Below are 15,950 nucleotides of genomic sequence, written 5' to 3' on the forward strand. Positions count from 1 at the left end.
TCTCTCTCTCTCTGCGAAGTTCAACAAACCTTTTTCTCTGGCTCCGTCCCTGTGATATTCTGCGCTTTCTCCAGAGTTCAGTCTGAAACCCAATGCCACATACTCCATTAATTAACATCAGATGCTGACACTAATATTTGGGGGTCTCTCGTTCCCGGTCTTCCCCTCCTCCCCCCTGGTGGATCGCATATCAGTAGCTGTTATGACACATTCTCGCCATTTCTTAAATAACTCCGTCCACGCTCTTGTATGTGAAACCACAAAGAATTTATTGACCTTTTTTTTGTAATGAAAATATTACTGAGAGTGCGCCAGTGTCCACAAGTATTTTAGTACAAAGATATGTATTTTGGGAAATCAACTCCAAAATATGTAGAAAATGAATATGAGTTTTAGACCCCCCCCCACTCTCTCGCTCCACCAAAAAAACCAAAAATAGTACAAAAGAAAAAAAAAAAAATCTAGGAGAGGCAATAATAAAGCTAATGTAGGTCGCGCTGAATCGCTCGCCAGGTGAATGCAGAGTCGGACGCGTCTTACACCATCGGCGGGCGGCAGAAACGTGGCGGCCTTCTCCTGCGATGCCTAAAGTTCACCTAAAGAGATGGCAATGGGGTTAGGCACTCGCACACTCAAATGACACGCTGCGTTAGGCAACTACGGAAGTGTCTCTATTGCTCTAATGGATGGGATTAATAAGGGGTTAAAGGAACTGGTAATTAGTAAATAAATGAATAAGGTGCATTCTAGCAAACGAAACAAAAAACATTCGATCATGCATCGTCAATGCCTCAAACAGTCGGCCACCGTTCGTTCTCCACTGGCCCTCTATAGTTCATCTACACCTAGCTTGTCTTCATCGTCCAGCTGGCCATCTTTGTATAAGAACGTAAGGAGGAAGAGAGCCACGTCCATGGAGGACCAGTATGCCGTGTGCGAGGTCATGGCCGACCAGTATCTGCTTTCTACCAGCCCTTCTCGCAGCTCAAAGTCGATCCGGTGCTCCAGGTCCACTGCAAGATCAGTATAAAAGAAAAACAATGATCATATAGTAATTCTAGGCTAGAAACCGATCGGATTTCAGCACATATTAGGTATTATTATGCCGGTATCTTTCGCTATCAGAACTGTGGACCCCTAGTGTGTGCATGTGTCACACATGTGCGAGATTATGGTCTGGTACGAGGATGACGCAGGGGACATCATGCACATTGCTGACCATAATCTCGCGCATGCGCAAACACCGCACCGGCTCGCGTGAGGGCAAACTGCGCCTGCTCGAGCCGGGGGACTGACTGCACGGACATGAGATTTGGCCGAGCAGTGTGCATGATGATGACGGCGGCGTCATCACGTCAATCCTGAAAGGAGGATGGCGAAGAAGGCCACAAGGAGGGACAGGAGACGAAAATGAGCACGCCCATCGGAGCCCCACAGGTCATTACCATACCTACGGGTCAGGTTTTATAAGGTTATATTTGGGGTCTGCAAGGGGAGTCAGGGCACAAGTTGCACCTTCATAGAATGCAGCCCAGGAGCGGCAGAAGGTGACACTTTTGGTTTCATAGTGAAAAAACTAGTGACAGGTTCCCTTTAAAGACCCTCATTCACAATAGAGAAAAGCCAGAGAAACCCACCCATATCCGCGGAATCGTCCATCAGTCGAACATTTATGAGGGTCTCCCAACTCTCCCCTGATAGATGTCGGGTTGCTGAATTTTGGTGGCTGGTCCTTTTTGCTCTCCCTGGAGATAAGGGAATCCCTTGAGGAGACTGACAGCGGCTCTCAATGACTGAGTACTCAGCCAAGCCGATAGGTCAGAGGGGGGACCGAACACTATACAACAGCTATGTAATGTATGAATCCTGTGCGGCGGATACTGCAGGAAAACTAAATACTTACTGCCAGATAATATACTCCTCAGTAATATGGATCATATTGATGGTTAAGTGGGTGCGTTATAGTTACCAGCTCGATAATACGGTCCCTTACATTTATCTATATTATATTGCACTGATGGAGTGGTGGAGTCACTAAGTGAAAATACAGAAGTAGCGGTCACCCGTGCAAATACTAAAATTAGTCGTCCTGCTGACAATTTACAAAAAAAAAAAGAAGGGAATTTTGTTACTTACCGTAAATTCCTTTTCTTCTAGCTCTTATTGGGAGACCCAGACGATTGACGATTGGGGGTATAGCTACTGCCCTCCGGAGGCCACACAAAGCACTACACTAAAAAGTGCAAGGCCCCTCCCCTTCTGGCTATACCCCCCCGTGGTATCACGGGTACTCCAGTTTTAGTGCCAAAGCAAGAAGGAGGAAGCCAATAACTGGTTTAAACAAATTAACTCCGAGAAACATCGGAGAACCGAAAAAACCGTTCAACATGAACAACATGTGTACCCGCAAACAACAAAAAAATCCCGAAGGACAACAGGGCGGGTGCTGGGTCTCCCAATAAGAGCTAGAAGAAAAGGAATTTACGGTAAGTAACAAAATTCCCTTCTTCTTCAGCGCTCTATTGGGAGACCCAGACGATTGGGACGTCCAAAAGCTGTCCCTGGGTGGGTAAAGAAATACCTCATGTTAGAGCTGCAAAAAAACAGCCCTCCCCTACGGGGATGTCACTGCCGCCTGCAGGACTCTTCTACCTAAGCTGGCATCCGCCGAAGCATACGTATGCACCTGATAATGCTTGGTGAAAGTGTGCAGACTGGACCAGGTTGCTGCCTGGCACACCTGTTGAGCCGAAGCCTGGTGTCGTAATGCCCAGGACGCACCCACGGCTCTGGTTGAGTGGGCTTTTAGCCCTGAAGGAACCGGAAGCCCCGCAGAGCGGTAGGCCTCTAGAATTGGTTCTTTGATCCATCGAGCCAGAGTGGCTTTAGAAGCCTGCAATCCCTTGCGCGGACCAGCGACAAGGACAAAAAGAGCATCGGAACGGCGCATGGGCGCCGTTCGGGAAATGTAGATTCTGAGTGCTCTCACCAGATCTAGCAAACGTAAGTCCTTTTCATACCGGTGAACCGGATGAGGGTAAAAGGAAGGCAAGGATATATCCTGATTAAGATGAAACGAGGATACGACCTTAGGGAGAAACTCCGGAATGGGGCGCAGCACTACCTTGTCCTGGTGGAACACCAGGAAAGGAGCCTTGGATGACAAAGCTGCCAGCTCAGACACTCGCCGATGCGATGTGATCGCGACAAGAAACGCCACTTTCTGTGACAGGCGAGAAAAGGAAACGTCCTTTAGAGGCTCGAAGGGCGGCTTTTGCAGAGCAACAAGTACTCTGTTCAGATCCCATGGATCTAACGGCCGCTTGTACGGGGGCACAATATGACAGACCCCCTGTAGGAACGTGCGCACCTTAGGAAGACGTGCTAGACGCTTCTGAAAAAACACCGACAGTGCCGAGACTTGCCCTTTAAGGGAGCTGAGCGACAAGCCCTTTTCCAACCCCGATTGCAGGAAGGAAAGAAAGGTGGGCAATGCAAATGGCCAAGGGGATACTCTCTGTGCAGAGCACCAAGATAAGAAAATCTTCCACGTTCTGTGGTAGATCTTAGCAGACGTTGACTTCCTAGCTTGTCTCATTGTGGCTACGACTCCTTGAGATAATCCTGCAGACGCTAGGATCCAGGACTCAATGGCCACACAGTCAGGTTCAGGGCCGCAGAATTCTGATGGAAAAACGGCCCTTGGGACAGTAAGTCTGGTCGGTCTGGCAGTGACCACGGTCGACCGACCGTGAGATGCCACAGATCCGGATACCACGATCTCCTCGGCCAGTCTGGGGCGACGAGTATGACGCGGCTGCAATCGGATCTGATCTTGCGTAACACTCTGGGCAAGAGTGCCAGAGGTGGAAAGACGTATGGGAGCCGGAACTGCGACCAATCTTGAACCAATGCGTCTGCCGCCAGAGCTCTTTGATCGCGCGACCTCGCCATGAATGCCGGGACCTTGTTGTAGTGCCGGGACGCCATTAGGTCGACGTCCGGCACTCCCCATCGGCGACAGATTTCCTGAAACACGTCCGGGTGAAGGGACCATTCCCCTGCGTCCATGCCCTGGCGACTGAGGAAGTCTGCTTCCCAGTTTTCTACGCCGGGGATGTGAACTGCGGATATGGTGGAGGCCGTGGCTTCCACCCACATCAGAATCCGCCGGACTTCCTGGAAGGCTTGCCGACTGCGTGTCCCCCCTTGGTGGTTGATGTATGCCACCGCTGTGGAGTTGTCCGACTGAATTCGGATCTGCCTTCCTTCCAGCCACTGCTGGAAGGCTAGTAGGGCAAGATACACTGCTCTGATTTCCAGAACATTGATCTGAAGGGTGGACTCCTGCGGAGTCCACGTCCCGAGCCCTGTGGTGGAGAAACACTGCTCCCCACCCTGACAGACTCGCATCTGTCGTGACCACTGCCCAGGATGGGGGCAGGAAGGATCTTCCCTGAGACAATGAGGTGGGAAGGAGCCACCATTGTAGAGAGTCCTTGGCCGTCTGGGAAAGAGAGACTTTCCTGTCCAGGGACGTTGACTTCCCGTCCCATTGGCGGAGAATGTCCCATTGAAGTGGACGCAGATGAAACTGCGCAAAGGGAACTGCTTCCATGGCTGCCACCATCTTCCCGAGGAAGTGCATGAGGCGCCGTAAGGGGTGCGACTGGCCCTGAAGGAGGGATTGCACCCCTGTCTGTAGTGACCGCTGCTTGTTCAGCGGAAGCTTCACTCTCGCTGCTCGAGTATGGAACTCCATGCCAAGATACGTTAGTGACTGTGTCGGAGACAGATTCGACTTTGGAAAGTTGATGATCCATCCGAACGTCTGTAGAGTCTCCAGTGTAGCATGTAGACTGAGTTGGCATGCCTCTTGAGAGGGTGCCTTGACAAGTAGATCGTCTAGGTAAGGGATCACCGAGTGTCCCTGAGAGTGCAAGACCGCTACCACTGCCGCCATGACCTTGGTGAAAACCCGTGGGGCAGTCGCCAGACCGAATGGCAGAGCTACGAACTGAAGATGTTCGTTTCCTATCACAAAACGTAGAAAACGTTGATGTTCTGTAGCAATTGGCACGTGGAGATAAGCATCTTTGATGTCTATTGAGGCAAGAAAGTCTCCTTGAGACATTGAGGCCACGACAGAGCGGAGGGTTTCCATCCGGAACCGCCTGGCGTGCACATGTTTGTTGAGCAGCTTTAGATCCAGAACAGGACGGAACGAGCCGTCCTTTTTTGGAACCACAAAGAGATTGGAGTAAAACCCTCTCCCTTGTTCCTGAGGCGGTACAGGAACCACTACTCCTTCCGCTCTTAGGGAGTCCACCGCCTGCAGCAGGGCATCTGCTCGGTCTGGATGTGGGGAGGTTCTGAAGAACCGAGCTGGAGGACGAGAACTGAACTCGATTCTGTACCCGCGAGACAAAATGTCTGTCACCCACCGGTCTTTGACCTGTGACATCCAAATAACGGAAAAGCGGGAGAGCCTGCCCCCGACCGGAGATGCGGAGGGGGGGAGCTGGAAGTCATGAGGTAGCCGCTTTGGAAGCGGTTCCTCCATTTGCTTTCTTGGGGCGCGCGTGAGCCCGCCAGGAATCTGAGCTTCTTTGCGTCCTCTGAGTCCCTTTGGACGAGGAGAATTGTGTCTTGCCCGAACCTCGAAAGGACTGAAACCTCTGCTGCCATTTTTTCTGCTGAGGTTTGCTTGATCTGGGCTGGGGCAAAGAAGAGTCTTTACCCTTGGACTGTTTAATGATGTCAGCCAATGGCTCGCCAAACAGTCTATCTCTAGATAAAGGCAGGCTGGTTAAACATTTTTTGGAACCAGCATCTGCTTTCCAGTCCTTTAACCACAAGGCTCTGCGCAAAACTACCGAATTGGCGGACGCCATTGAGGTGCGGCTGGTAGATTCTAGGACCGCATTGATAGCGTAAGACGCAAACGCGGACATCTGCGAGGTAAGGGACGCCACTTGCGGCACCGCTGGATGTAAGATAGCATCCACTTTTGCTAACCCTGCTGAAATAGCTTGGAGTGCCCATACGGCTGCGAATGCTGGAGCAAACGACGCGCCGATAGCTTCATAGACAGACTTTAACCAGAGGTCCATCTGTCTGTCATTGGCATCCTTAAGTGAAGCGCCATCCTCCACTGCAACTATGGATCTAGCTGCAAGTTTGGAAAATCGGGGGATCAACTTTTGGACACTGGGTCCAGCGCTTGACCACATCAGGGGAGAAAGGAAAACGTGTATCCTTAGAACGTTTAGAGAAACGCCTTTCTGGATGAGCGTCGTGTTTCTGGATTGACTCTCTGAAGTCAGAGTGATCCAAGAAAGCACTTAATTTACGCTTGGGATAGAGAAAACGAAACTTCTCCTGCTCTGCAGCTGCCTCCTCTGCAGAAGGGGCTGGGGGAGAAATATCCAACAGTCTATTGATGGCTGAGATAAGCTCGTTTACCATGGCGTCCCCATCCGGGGTATCCAGATTGAGAGGGGTTCCAGGATAAGACTCCTGATCACTCTCATCAGACGCATCACAGAGCGACTGATTGCGCTGAGACCCTGAGCAGTGTGATGACGTTGAGGGTCTTTCCCAGCGAGCCCGCTTAGGGTGGCTGGGGCTATCATCTGAGACATAATACTCAGCCTGTGAAGCCGGGGACCCCCTTGCAGTCTGGATTAAATCCAACTGAGGGGGATTAGAGGACAGAGACCTCGCCGTGTCCATAGACTGAGCCCCAGGCATGGATTGCAAAGTTTCAAGGATTTTTGCCATAGTCACAGACATATTATCAGCAAAAACTGCAAAGTCTGTCCCTGACACCGGGGCAGGACTTACAGGCGTCTCAGCCTGGGTCACTATCTCTCCTGACTCCGGCTGGCGAAGCAGCACCGGATCTGAGCATTGCACACAATGGGGGTCCTTGGAGCCTGCTGGTAGAGCAGCCCCACATGCAGCACACGCAGTGTACACAGCCCTAGCCTTGGCAGCCTTGCGTTTTGTGGATGACATGTTGCTGCCTCCTCAGAGCGATCTGGGTATACAGCCAGGAAGCGACCTCACAGTGCAAGCAATAAGGAAATATATATATGTCCAGTGACACAGTACACTAATACACACTGAGGCACTAGAGGGGCCAGCTGAAAAGCCGCTTACCGCCCGCTTAAGAGCGGGTGTGTGATCTCCAAAGCCCCCTAGTCCAGGTCTCCCAGAGCCTTGCGTCCTTCCTCCAGCCAGACATGCATGTAATGGCTGCCGGCGTCCTGAGAGAGGAGGGGGGGCGGGCCCTGGGCGTTCCTGGCTAAGAGCGGGAAGCCTGCTTCCCTCTGTGCCTAGTGAGAGGGCTGGAGCATGTAAATCAGGCTCCAGCCCTCGTCGCTGCGGTGAAACAGCGTCTCTCCCCTACCCTGATTGACAGGGTGGGGGCGGGAACGAATCGGAGCTGCCGGCGTCCTAGGCCGCAAAAGCCGGGGACTAGATTTATAAACGCCACCGCCGTAAAAGCGCGGTCGGCGTGTCCCCGGCGAACTAAAAGTCACAGCAGCGCCGCCGGTCCAGCGGGGGTCGGCGCTGCGTTCCCACAACACAGAAAAAAGTCCCCCAGTTAAACTGTAGGAACACTAGCTCTAGCGTTACGGTCCCCGGCGCACTACAACACCCAGCCAGCCCGGAGTGTGTCTGTGCCTGCCGGGGACACAGAGTACCTGTATGATGCAGGGCCTTGTCCCTGATGGTACTCCTGCTCGGCATCCACCAGGTGCTATGGGTCTGTGGATGGAGCCCGGCGTCAGAGCTTTGAGGCCGGCAGGATCCCACTTCCACAGAGCCCTACAAGGGGATGTGGAAGGAAAACAGCATGTGGGGCTCCAGCCCCTGTACCAGCAATAGGTACCTCAACCTTACAACACCATCCACGGGTGAGAAGGGAGCATGCTGGGGGCCCTATATGGGCCCTCTTTTCTTCCATCCGAAATAGTCAGCAGCTACTGCTGACTAAAATCTGTGGAGCTATGCATGGAATGTCTGACCTCCTTCGCACAAAGCTTGAAAACTGGAGTACCCGTGATACCACGGGGGGGTATAGCTAGAAGGGGAGGGGCCTTGCACTTTTTAGTGTAGTGCTTTGTGTGGCCTCCGGAGGGCAGTAGCTATACCCCCAATCGTCAATCGTCTGGGTCTCCCAACAGAGCGCTGAAGAAAAAAAAAATCTAAAGTGCAAGTGGCCCTTCAAAAATCTATAGGGATTAAGAGGAAGGAAGCCGGGAATGCCGCTCTTCATTAGCCTCGACTTTCTCAGACGTCCGCGCAGAGAGGTCGGGATGAATGACTTGCATTTCTGACGTCTTGAATGAAGAGGCAATGTTGGTGAGAGTCCAAGGGCTGAGATCATTTCCTTCAGTAGAGGGACAGGCCGGGAATAACAATGGGGCGATGCTCTGCGTATGTGGTAGTTATCGCAGGATGTAATGCAGGGTATTAGAGCAGCCTATTGATGTCAGAATCTTTCTGATGAGCATTAAAAGGGATGGAGGAATTAAAGAGGCCACAAAACAAGCAAGAAACAGAAGTATTGGGATGGGATTGGCAGTCATTACCGTATTGTTCGTTTTATAAGACGCACCCCAAATTTAGAAAGAAAGACAAAAAAAAAAAAGTTCGTCTCATGCTCCAGTGACGTCTTACCGGAGGGGGAGGGTGCGCCAGCGGTGGTGCAGCGGGGGTCACAGGAGGCAGTGGCGGAGTAGGGCGATACTGCAGGCGCTGCGGTGGGGCCCGTGTGGCGGGTGTCCCACTCCCAGATGCTCTGTTGGAGGTGGCGCGTGCGCAGCTTGAGCTCTTGGCTCAATGACAAGCAGAGATCTCATCTGCACAAAAACCACCTCCGGGCGCCATTTTCCTTAAGCCCGCTGCTGGGAGATTAATGGGTCAGAAACTGTGCGTGCACATATGAGATCTTGAGTGAGAGCTCCATCTGCGCACGTACCAACTCTGCGCCATTCTTTGAAGCCCGCACTGCCAACAGAGCATCTGGAACACCGCCGCACCGCTCTATTCCAAATAGCCAACAAGGGCCCCTGCCGCCAGCACAGGCCCTCGCCGCCAGCACGGGCCCTCGCCGCCACCTCCTGGTAAGCTACATTCAGATTGTAAGATTATTGGGAGGAAAAGTACATTTTACGATCCAAAAATATGGTATATAGCGCACGTATAAGGAGGAGGTTGATTATAAATTCCTGCTACTCTGGAATGAACCAATATTACTTAGCATTCAGCATCAGTGTGCGGCCATTGTTTGATCGCCGGTACTTAGGATCACTACACATATATAACCTGCCAAGCTCACGACATGGCACGCAGATATGACCCTTACCTGTGTCCAGGGAGCCGGAGATGCTGTGTGGAATGGTTTGGGATGTCGTAGAACTTTGACTCTGTACTGACTTTTTGTCTTCCCCGTCAGCGGAGTCTTTTACTTCATAACCTTGAGATGTAGTTGCACTAGAACGTGCAAATCTTGAGAACAACATTCCCCCCAGGCCTTTCCCGATGCTGGCAGCACCTGCAGGAGAGGGGTACACAGTGAGCAGCGCTGGGAAGGAACAAGCCCTGGACTCTGCTGCCATCTAGTGGCTGGTTTTTATATCCACACCCATAGGGATTTTTCCCATAACAGCAAGTTTTCCCCTTATCCATTGTATAGAGCAGGGGTCTCAAACACGCGGGCCGCATGCGGCCCCTGAGGCTGTTTGTTGCGGCCCACAGACCCCGTGACAATCGCGGCTCTATGCTGAGGGTCGGCACCGGCAGGAACTTTACTGCATTTGAATCCGTCTTCTGTGCCGCGCAAGGATCTGTCAGTTCTATCCCAGTTGCTGCTGCTGTCTGCCAATCAGGTGCAAGGAGGTGACGTCATACAGCGACGTCACTTCCTTGCATCTGATTGGCAGGCAGCAGCCATTGGTCCAGACACATCTCCTCTGCGCGGCACCGCAAATGGATTCAAATGCAGTGAAGTTCCTGCCGGCGCCGACCCTCAGCATAGAGCCGCGATCGTCATGGGCCGCAACAAGCAGGTAAGTACTCAAGATCAGGACTCGCTGCGTCCTGGACATAGCGGGTCCTGATCGGCAGGGCCGCAAGTCTCCTCTTTAGGAGACCGCAGCTGCCCGTGCCTGCGATCAGGGGTTTGGGCCGCTGCGGTATCCTCGCTGTGCTCTGCCTAGGGAGGACGCTTCAGATTCCGCAGCATAAATTCACATGCTGCGGCCTCTGGAAGCCGCACCGCAGGTCCGTTTTCACTGCGGGCCGTACACGCACAGTGGGCATGGGGTTTTTAGAAATCCCATTCCCACTTTGCTTTTACCGTACATAGCAGGGTTTAGGACGCAGCTGAAGCATGCTGCATCCAAAACTCTGCAAGTACTGATCGTGGGCACACAGGGAACGGAGGAAAGGTGAGAATTTTTTTGTTTTTTTGCGTATTACTAGGGGGCTGGCCACCATACTACGGGGGCTGGCCACCATACTACAAGGGTGGCCACCATACTACAAGGGTGGCCACCATACTACAAGGGTGGCCACCATACTACAAGGGTGGCCACCATACTACAAGGGTGGCCACCATACTACAAGGGTGGCCACCATACTACAAGGGTGAGCACCATACTACAAGGGTGGCCACCATACTACAAGGGTGGCCACCATACTACAAGGGTGGCCACCATACTACAAGGGTGGCCACCATACTACAAGGGTGGCCACCATACTACAAGGGTGAGCACCATACTACAAGGGTGAGCACCATACTACAAGGGTGAGCACCATACTACAAGGGTGAGCACCATACTACAAGGGTGAGCACCATACTACAAGGGTGAGCACCATACTACAAGGGTGAGCACCATACTACAAGGGTGAGCACCATACTACAAGGGTGAGCACCATACTACAAGGGTGAGCACCATACTACAAGGGTGGCCACCACACTACAAGGGTGAGCACCACACTACAAGGGTGAGCACCACACTACAAGGGTGAGCACCACACTACAAGGGTGAGCACCACACTACAAGGGTGAGCACCATACTACAAGGGTGAGCACCATACTACAAGGGTGAGCACCATACTACAAGGGTGAGCACCATACTACAAGGGTGAGCACCATACTACAAGGGTGAGCACCATACTACAAGGGTGGCCACCATACTACAAGGGTGGCCACCATACTACAAGGGTGGCCACCATACTACAAGGGTGGCCACCATACTACAAGGATGGCCACCATACTACAAGGGTGAGCACCATACTACAAGTATGGCCACAATACTACAAGGATGGCCACAATACTACAAGGATGGCCACAATACTACAAGGATGGCCACAATACTACAAGGATGGCCACAATACTACAAGGATGGCCACAATACTACAAGGATGGCCACAATACTACAAGGATTGGAACAATATTACTGGGCACAATACTACAGGGCACAAGGATGGACACTATACTACTAGGCACATACTACAAGTTTGGGCAGAATACTACTGGGCACAATACCACAAGGATGAGCACCTTACTACAGGGCACACGGATGGGGACATTACTACAGCATGGGCACATTACTAGAAGATGTTGGCTAAGATTACAATATGATGCTGCTAATTGTAAAACAATTACAAGAAGGTGATAAAATGTAAAAAAAAAAAAAATCCTAAAGCATGACTTTTTTTACATTAAAAATGCTTTTCTGTATATAAATTTAACAAAAAAAAGTGCACGTTTGTTATAATAAACAAGCGAAAAATGTTTAAAAAAAAGTGATCCAAGATGTATAGGAAAAAAAAACATGGATTCATTAAAAATGTTCACTTTGTCCTGCAAATAATGCGCCCCCCCCTCAATTTTTTTTTCTATATGCGGCCCATGCACCCAGCTGAGTTTGAGACCCCTGGTATAGAGGACGACCTGCTAATCTCTGGTGGCCCCCAATAATCCGGAGCCTTGTCTTGAATGGAGCAGAAGTCTCCACAGACAATACAGAAGCAAATTTACAATTTTCTGCACAAATTCTGAAACAGAATGGTAAAAAGGTGGACATTACCTAATATACTTGCTTTGCCTATATTTGTTATGGACTCTCCATAGTGTCTTCGAGGCAGGACCGGTGACGTACTTGGGCTCGGTATGCTTTCTGTATCGGACATTGAGGTAGTATCTTTGGACGGGTTGATGAGACACGGTCTCAGGTGTTTGTATGGAATGGGATTTGTGGTGTTGGATGAGTGGATCTGGACTGGTGCGATGTTGCTGTAGTGCTTCAATACTAATGGCTCCAGTCTATAGGCCTAAGAAAAAAAAAGGAACGAAGTACAGAGATTGACAGAGAAACATCAAACTGCTGCAGAATCTGATCACAGGGGGAGAATATGTCCTCACATATAGAGGGGGGAGATGTGGGACATGCTCAGGTAGTGACCCCCATAATCTCGAGTCACCTTTAAGGGTTTTCTTGGACTTAGATTTTGATCACGTATTATTTTTAGATTTTGACCATGTAGGTCATAAATATCAGCAGGATCTAAAACCTGACAGCCCCATAATCAGCAGACAGCCGCAGAGGCCAGATGGACACTGCAAAAAGAAACATGTACAACGCCGTACACCCTCTAGTGGCCGCTCCCAGTACTGCAGCTCAGCTCTGTGCTCCCTGTAGTGGCCACTCCCAGTACTGCAGCTCAGCTCTGTGCTCCCTGTAGTGGCCGCTCCCAGTACTGCAGCTCAGCTCTGTGCTCCCTGTAGTGGCCGCTCCCAGTACTGCAGCTCAGCTCTGTGCACCCTGTAGTGGCCACTCCCAGTACTGCAGCTCAGCTCTGTGCTCCCTGTAGTGGCCGCTCCCAGTACTGCAGCTCAGCTCTGTGCTCCCTGTAGTGGCCGCTCTCAGTACTGCAGCTCAGCTCTGTGCTCCCTGTAGTGGCCACTCCCAGTACTGCAGCTCAGCTCTGTGCACCCTGTAGTGACCGCTCTCAGTACTGCAGCTCAGCTCTGTGCTCCCTGTAGTGGCCGCTCTCAGTACTGCAGCTCAGCTCTGTGCTCCCTGTAGTGGCCGCTCTCAGTACTGCAGCTCAGCTCTGTGCTCCCTGTAGTGGCCGCAATCAGTACTGCAGCTCAGCTCTGTGCACCCTGTAGTGGCCGCTCTCAGTACTGCAGCTCAGCTCTGTGCTCCCTGTAGTGGCCGCTCTCAGTACTGCAGCTCAGCTCTGTGCTCCCTGTAGTGGCCGCTCTCAGTACTGCAGCTCAGCTCTGTGCTCCCTGTAGTGGCCGCTCTCAGTACTGCAGCTAAGCTCTGTGCTCCCTGTAGTGGCTGCTCTCAGTACTGCAGCTCAGCTCTGTGCTCCCTGTAGTGGCCGCTCTCAGTACTGCAGCTCAGCTCTGTGCTCCCTGTAGTGGCCGCTCTCAGTACTGCAGCTCAGCTCTGTGCACCCTGTAGTGGCCGCTCTCAGTACTGCAGCTCAGCTCTGTGCTCCCTGTAGTGGCCGCTCTCAGTACTGCAGCTCAGCTCTGTGCTCCCTGTAGTGGCCGCTCTCAGTACTGCAGCTCAGCTCTGTGCATCCTGTAGTGGCCATGTTCAGTATTGCAGATCAGCTCCTAGTAAAGTGACTATGATCCAAACAATAGCCAAATTGTGAGATTTCTGCCCTGAACAGTATAAGATTCCAATGATATGGTAATGTGAATGAGGCCTTTGCTTATAAGTGCAGCCATATTGGTGGTCATTGAATTTGCGTCACACCAACTGATAAAATGGTCTTGTCAAGGGAGGAATTTGGGTGAAGACTGCTAATGGAGTCTTCCTTTGGGATATCAGAGATGGTGCCGTATTAGCTGTATACCAGTGCCAATATATCAGACAATGAATACATAAGACATGTTCTCCTTGAGCCAGCATCACCAACTAAACTCGTGTATTGCAAGACACCCAATTATACAGTTTGCATCTCTAACCTTGAAGCTAGACGGAGTACTTTTACTGTAATTTCTCACAGCGCAGTTTGTTTCTTGTACATTTTTTCTGTGTGAAAGCTACTGATAAGACTTTGCAGCTTCACATTTTGGCTTCATTATCTTTGGTTAACTTCTTCATGACTATACAGTTTTGAACAGGGAGTATTATAGATCTGTGCAATTGCTACATAGACACAGATAATTATGCTACTACATCTACATTTTGATTATTTGCATACACAGATATTCTTATTACGTTTGAACAAACAAGCTATAGCTCAGGCGACTTCGGCGACCTCCACAGTCTAGTAGCAGACAAACTGCTGAGAGCACGGCGGTCAGTCTTCAGCTGTGATTAGGGTCTCTCTGTGACACAGAGGAGCAGCAGAATAGCTGCCATCAGGTGCGAACAGACAGTAGAGAGCCCCTGCACAAGAACATTATTTGGGCCTTTGTTATCACAGAACTTATTATAAATCACCTAAATATTTAACAATCAAATGACGGTTCTGGTTTTGGCTTTATACTGGGCCTAATCTATTGGGCCCTGTGCAGCTGCACAGATATGTGCACCCCTGGGTGCGGTTTAACACTAAAGTAATTGCCACTGCAAGAGAACAGCGGGGAATTAAAGGTTCCCCATCTGCACTGGAAATCGAGCTGGATGGAATACAAACATGAATCAGGCTATCGGAATATTACAGAAACCACCCCGAGAATTCACAATTCTCACAGACCTTGCAGTGTGCAGCTCTCGAGTATTGGATATTGCTAGATTTGCTGATGTCCCAACGGATAGAGTGGAGCTGCAATGGCTATGTACAGAGCCGTGCTTGTTCATATACAACACTTCCACACTTAGTGTGGTGAAACGGCTCCGTGCAACTTTTGCACCTACTTATTTTGCATTGATCTTTGCACCCCCTCTTTCCTGAATGACAGCTCTGGTTTTCCAGAATCTAGAGGAGGGCAAGGATGGATGGAAAACAATTAGGTGAGAAGGAGCACTGAACTGCTCAGTGCACCCTTGGCATGTGCTCGGTATAACCAGTCATTTTCTGCTGACAGATTCCCTTTAAAAAGAAGTATTCTGTTCTAAGCAAGTTACGACCTGATCACCACTGTTAGATTGCTGGGGTACCCACTACTGGGACCCCTACCACTTTATTAGAATAGGCAACTCATGCAAGACAGCTGGACAGGGGCAGTTGAAAAGAGCGGTAGGTTACGCATGCGCTCCGCCGGCTTGTTCACAGTCTATGTGCTGCAATATGCCACCTTGCTCAGTGCCGTAGACTTGCATGGATTAGCAGGGTGCACGTGTGACTTTGCCGGTCCATTGAATCCCACCTCCCCTCCTTCCTTGCAGATATATGATAAATAGATTCTCTATATATGTTTGTAGTCCCCAGTATGAGCACAGACTTACCACGGGATCTGCGGGGTGGAAAACATTAAACAAACGATTACAAATAGCTCTAGGTAAAATATGATCTTGAGTTCCACGATTTCCTGGACGAATGCCACGTAATGCCAGAAATACAGCCAGGGGCGAACCCATGCAGAAAAAGTTCTCAACCTAGAAGGGTGTATACAGGTAAATGGTAAGGAAAAGAATAATTAGGAATAAACCTTCTCCCCCCCAAAAATAAAAATATCATATACTAAAATATTAGCATTACCAAAGTAACCTGCGCTATGACTGGAGTCAGAAAAAAGCAAAGAACGGATTTCAACCTTGTCCAACTCACTTTTCACAATACATGGAGCCTCCCAATCCACGAAGAGAAAAATATCCTTAGTGCTTCAACATGAAATGGATTTATATAGTCCGTGTAAGTGAAGCCAACAGCAGCAGTTGTGTAGGACTCACATACTGATCAGCTATCCTCAGGGTGGCTTTACACGCTACGATTTCGCTACAGAGATCTCGTTGGGG

The 15,950-nt window shown here is 50.5% G+C and overlaps 1 protein-coding gene across 2 annotated transcripts in view; it reads right to left on the reverse strand.

Annotated features, from left to right (window-relative positions):
- Window positions 1–245: 245 nt before the first annotated feature.
- The window catches only part of DDHD1 (DDHD domain containing 1), a 103,489-nt gene continuing 87,784 nt past the window's right edge, over window positions 246–15,950 (reverse strand). For both annotated transcript variants that reach the window (XM_075330231.1, XM_075330232.1), the window contains 4 exons: window positions 15,441–15,590; window positions 12,111–12,354; window positions 9,380–9,568; window positions 246–1,013 (listed from right to left, as the gene is read on the reverse strand). In XM_075330231.1, coding sequence (XP_075186346.1) covers window positions 829–1,013; window positions 9,380–9,568; window positions 12,111–12,354; window positions 15,441–15,590 — 768 coding nt within the window. In that variant the 3' untranslated portion in view covers window positions 246–828. The remainder of the gene's footprint in view (window positions 1,014–9,379; window positions 9,569–12,110; window positions 12,355–15,440; window positions 15,591–15,950) is intronic.

This window comes from Anomaloglossus baeobatrachus, chromosome 12, assembly GCF_048569485.1.
Source record: "Anomaloglossus baeobatrachus isolate aAnoBae1 chromosome 12, aAnoBae1.hap1, whole genome shotgun sequence".
In the NCBI taxonomy this organism is placed as follows: domain Eukaryota; kingdom Metazoa; phylum Chordata; class Amphibia; order Anura; family Aromobatidae; genus Anomaloglossus; species Anomaloglossus baeobatrachus.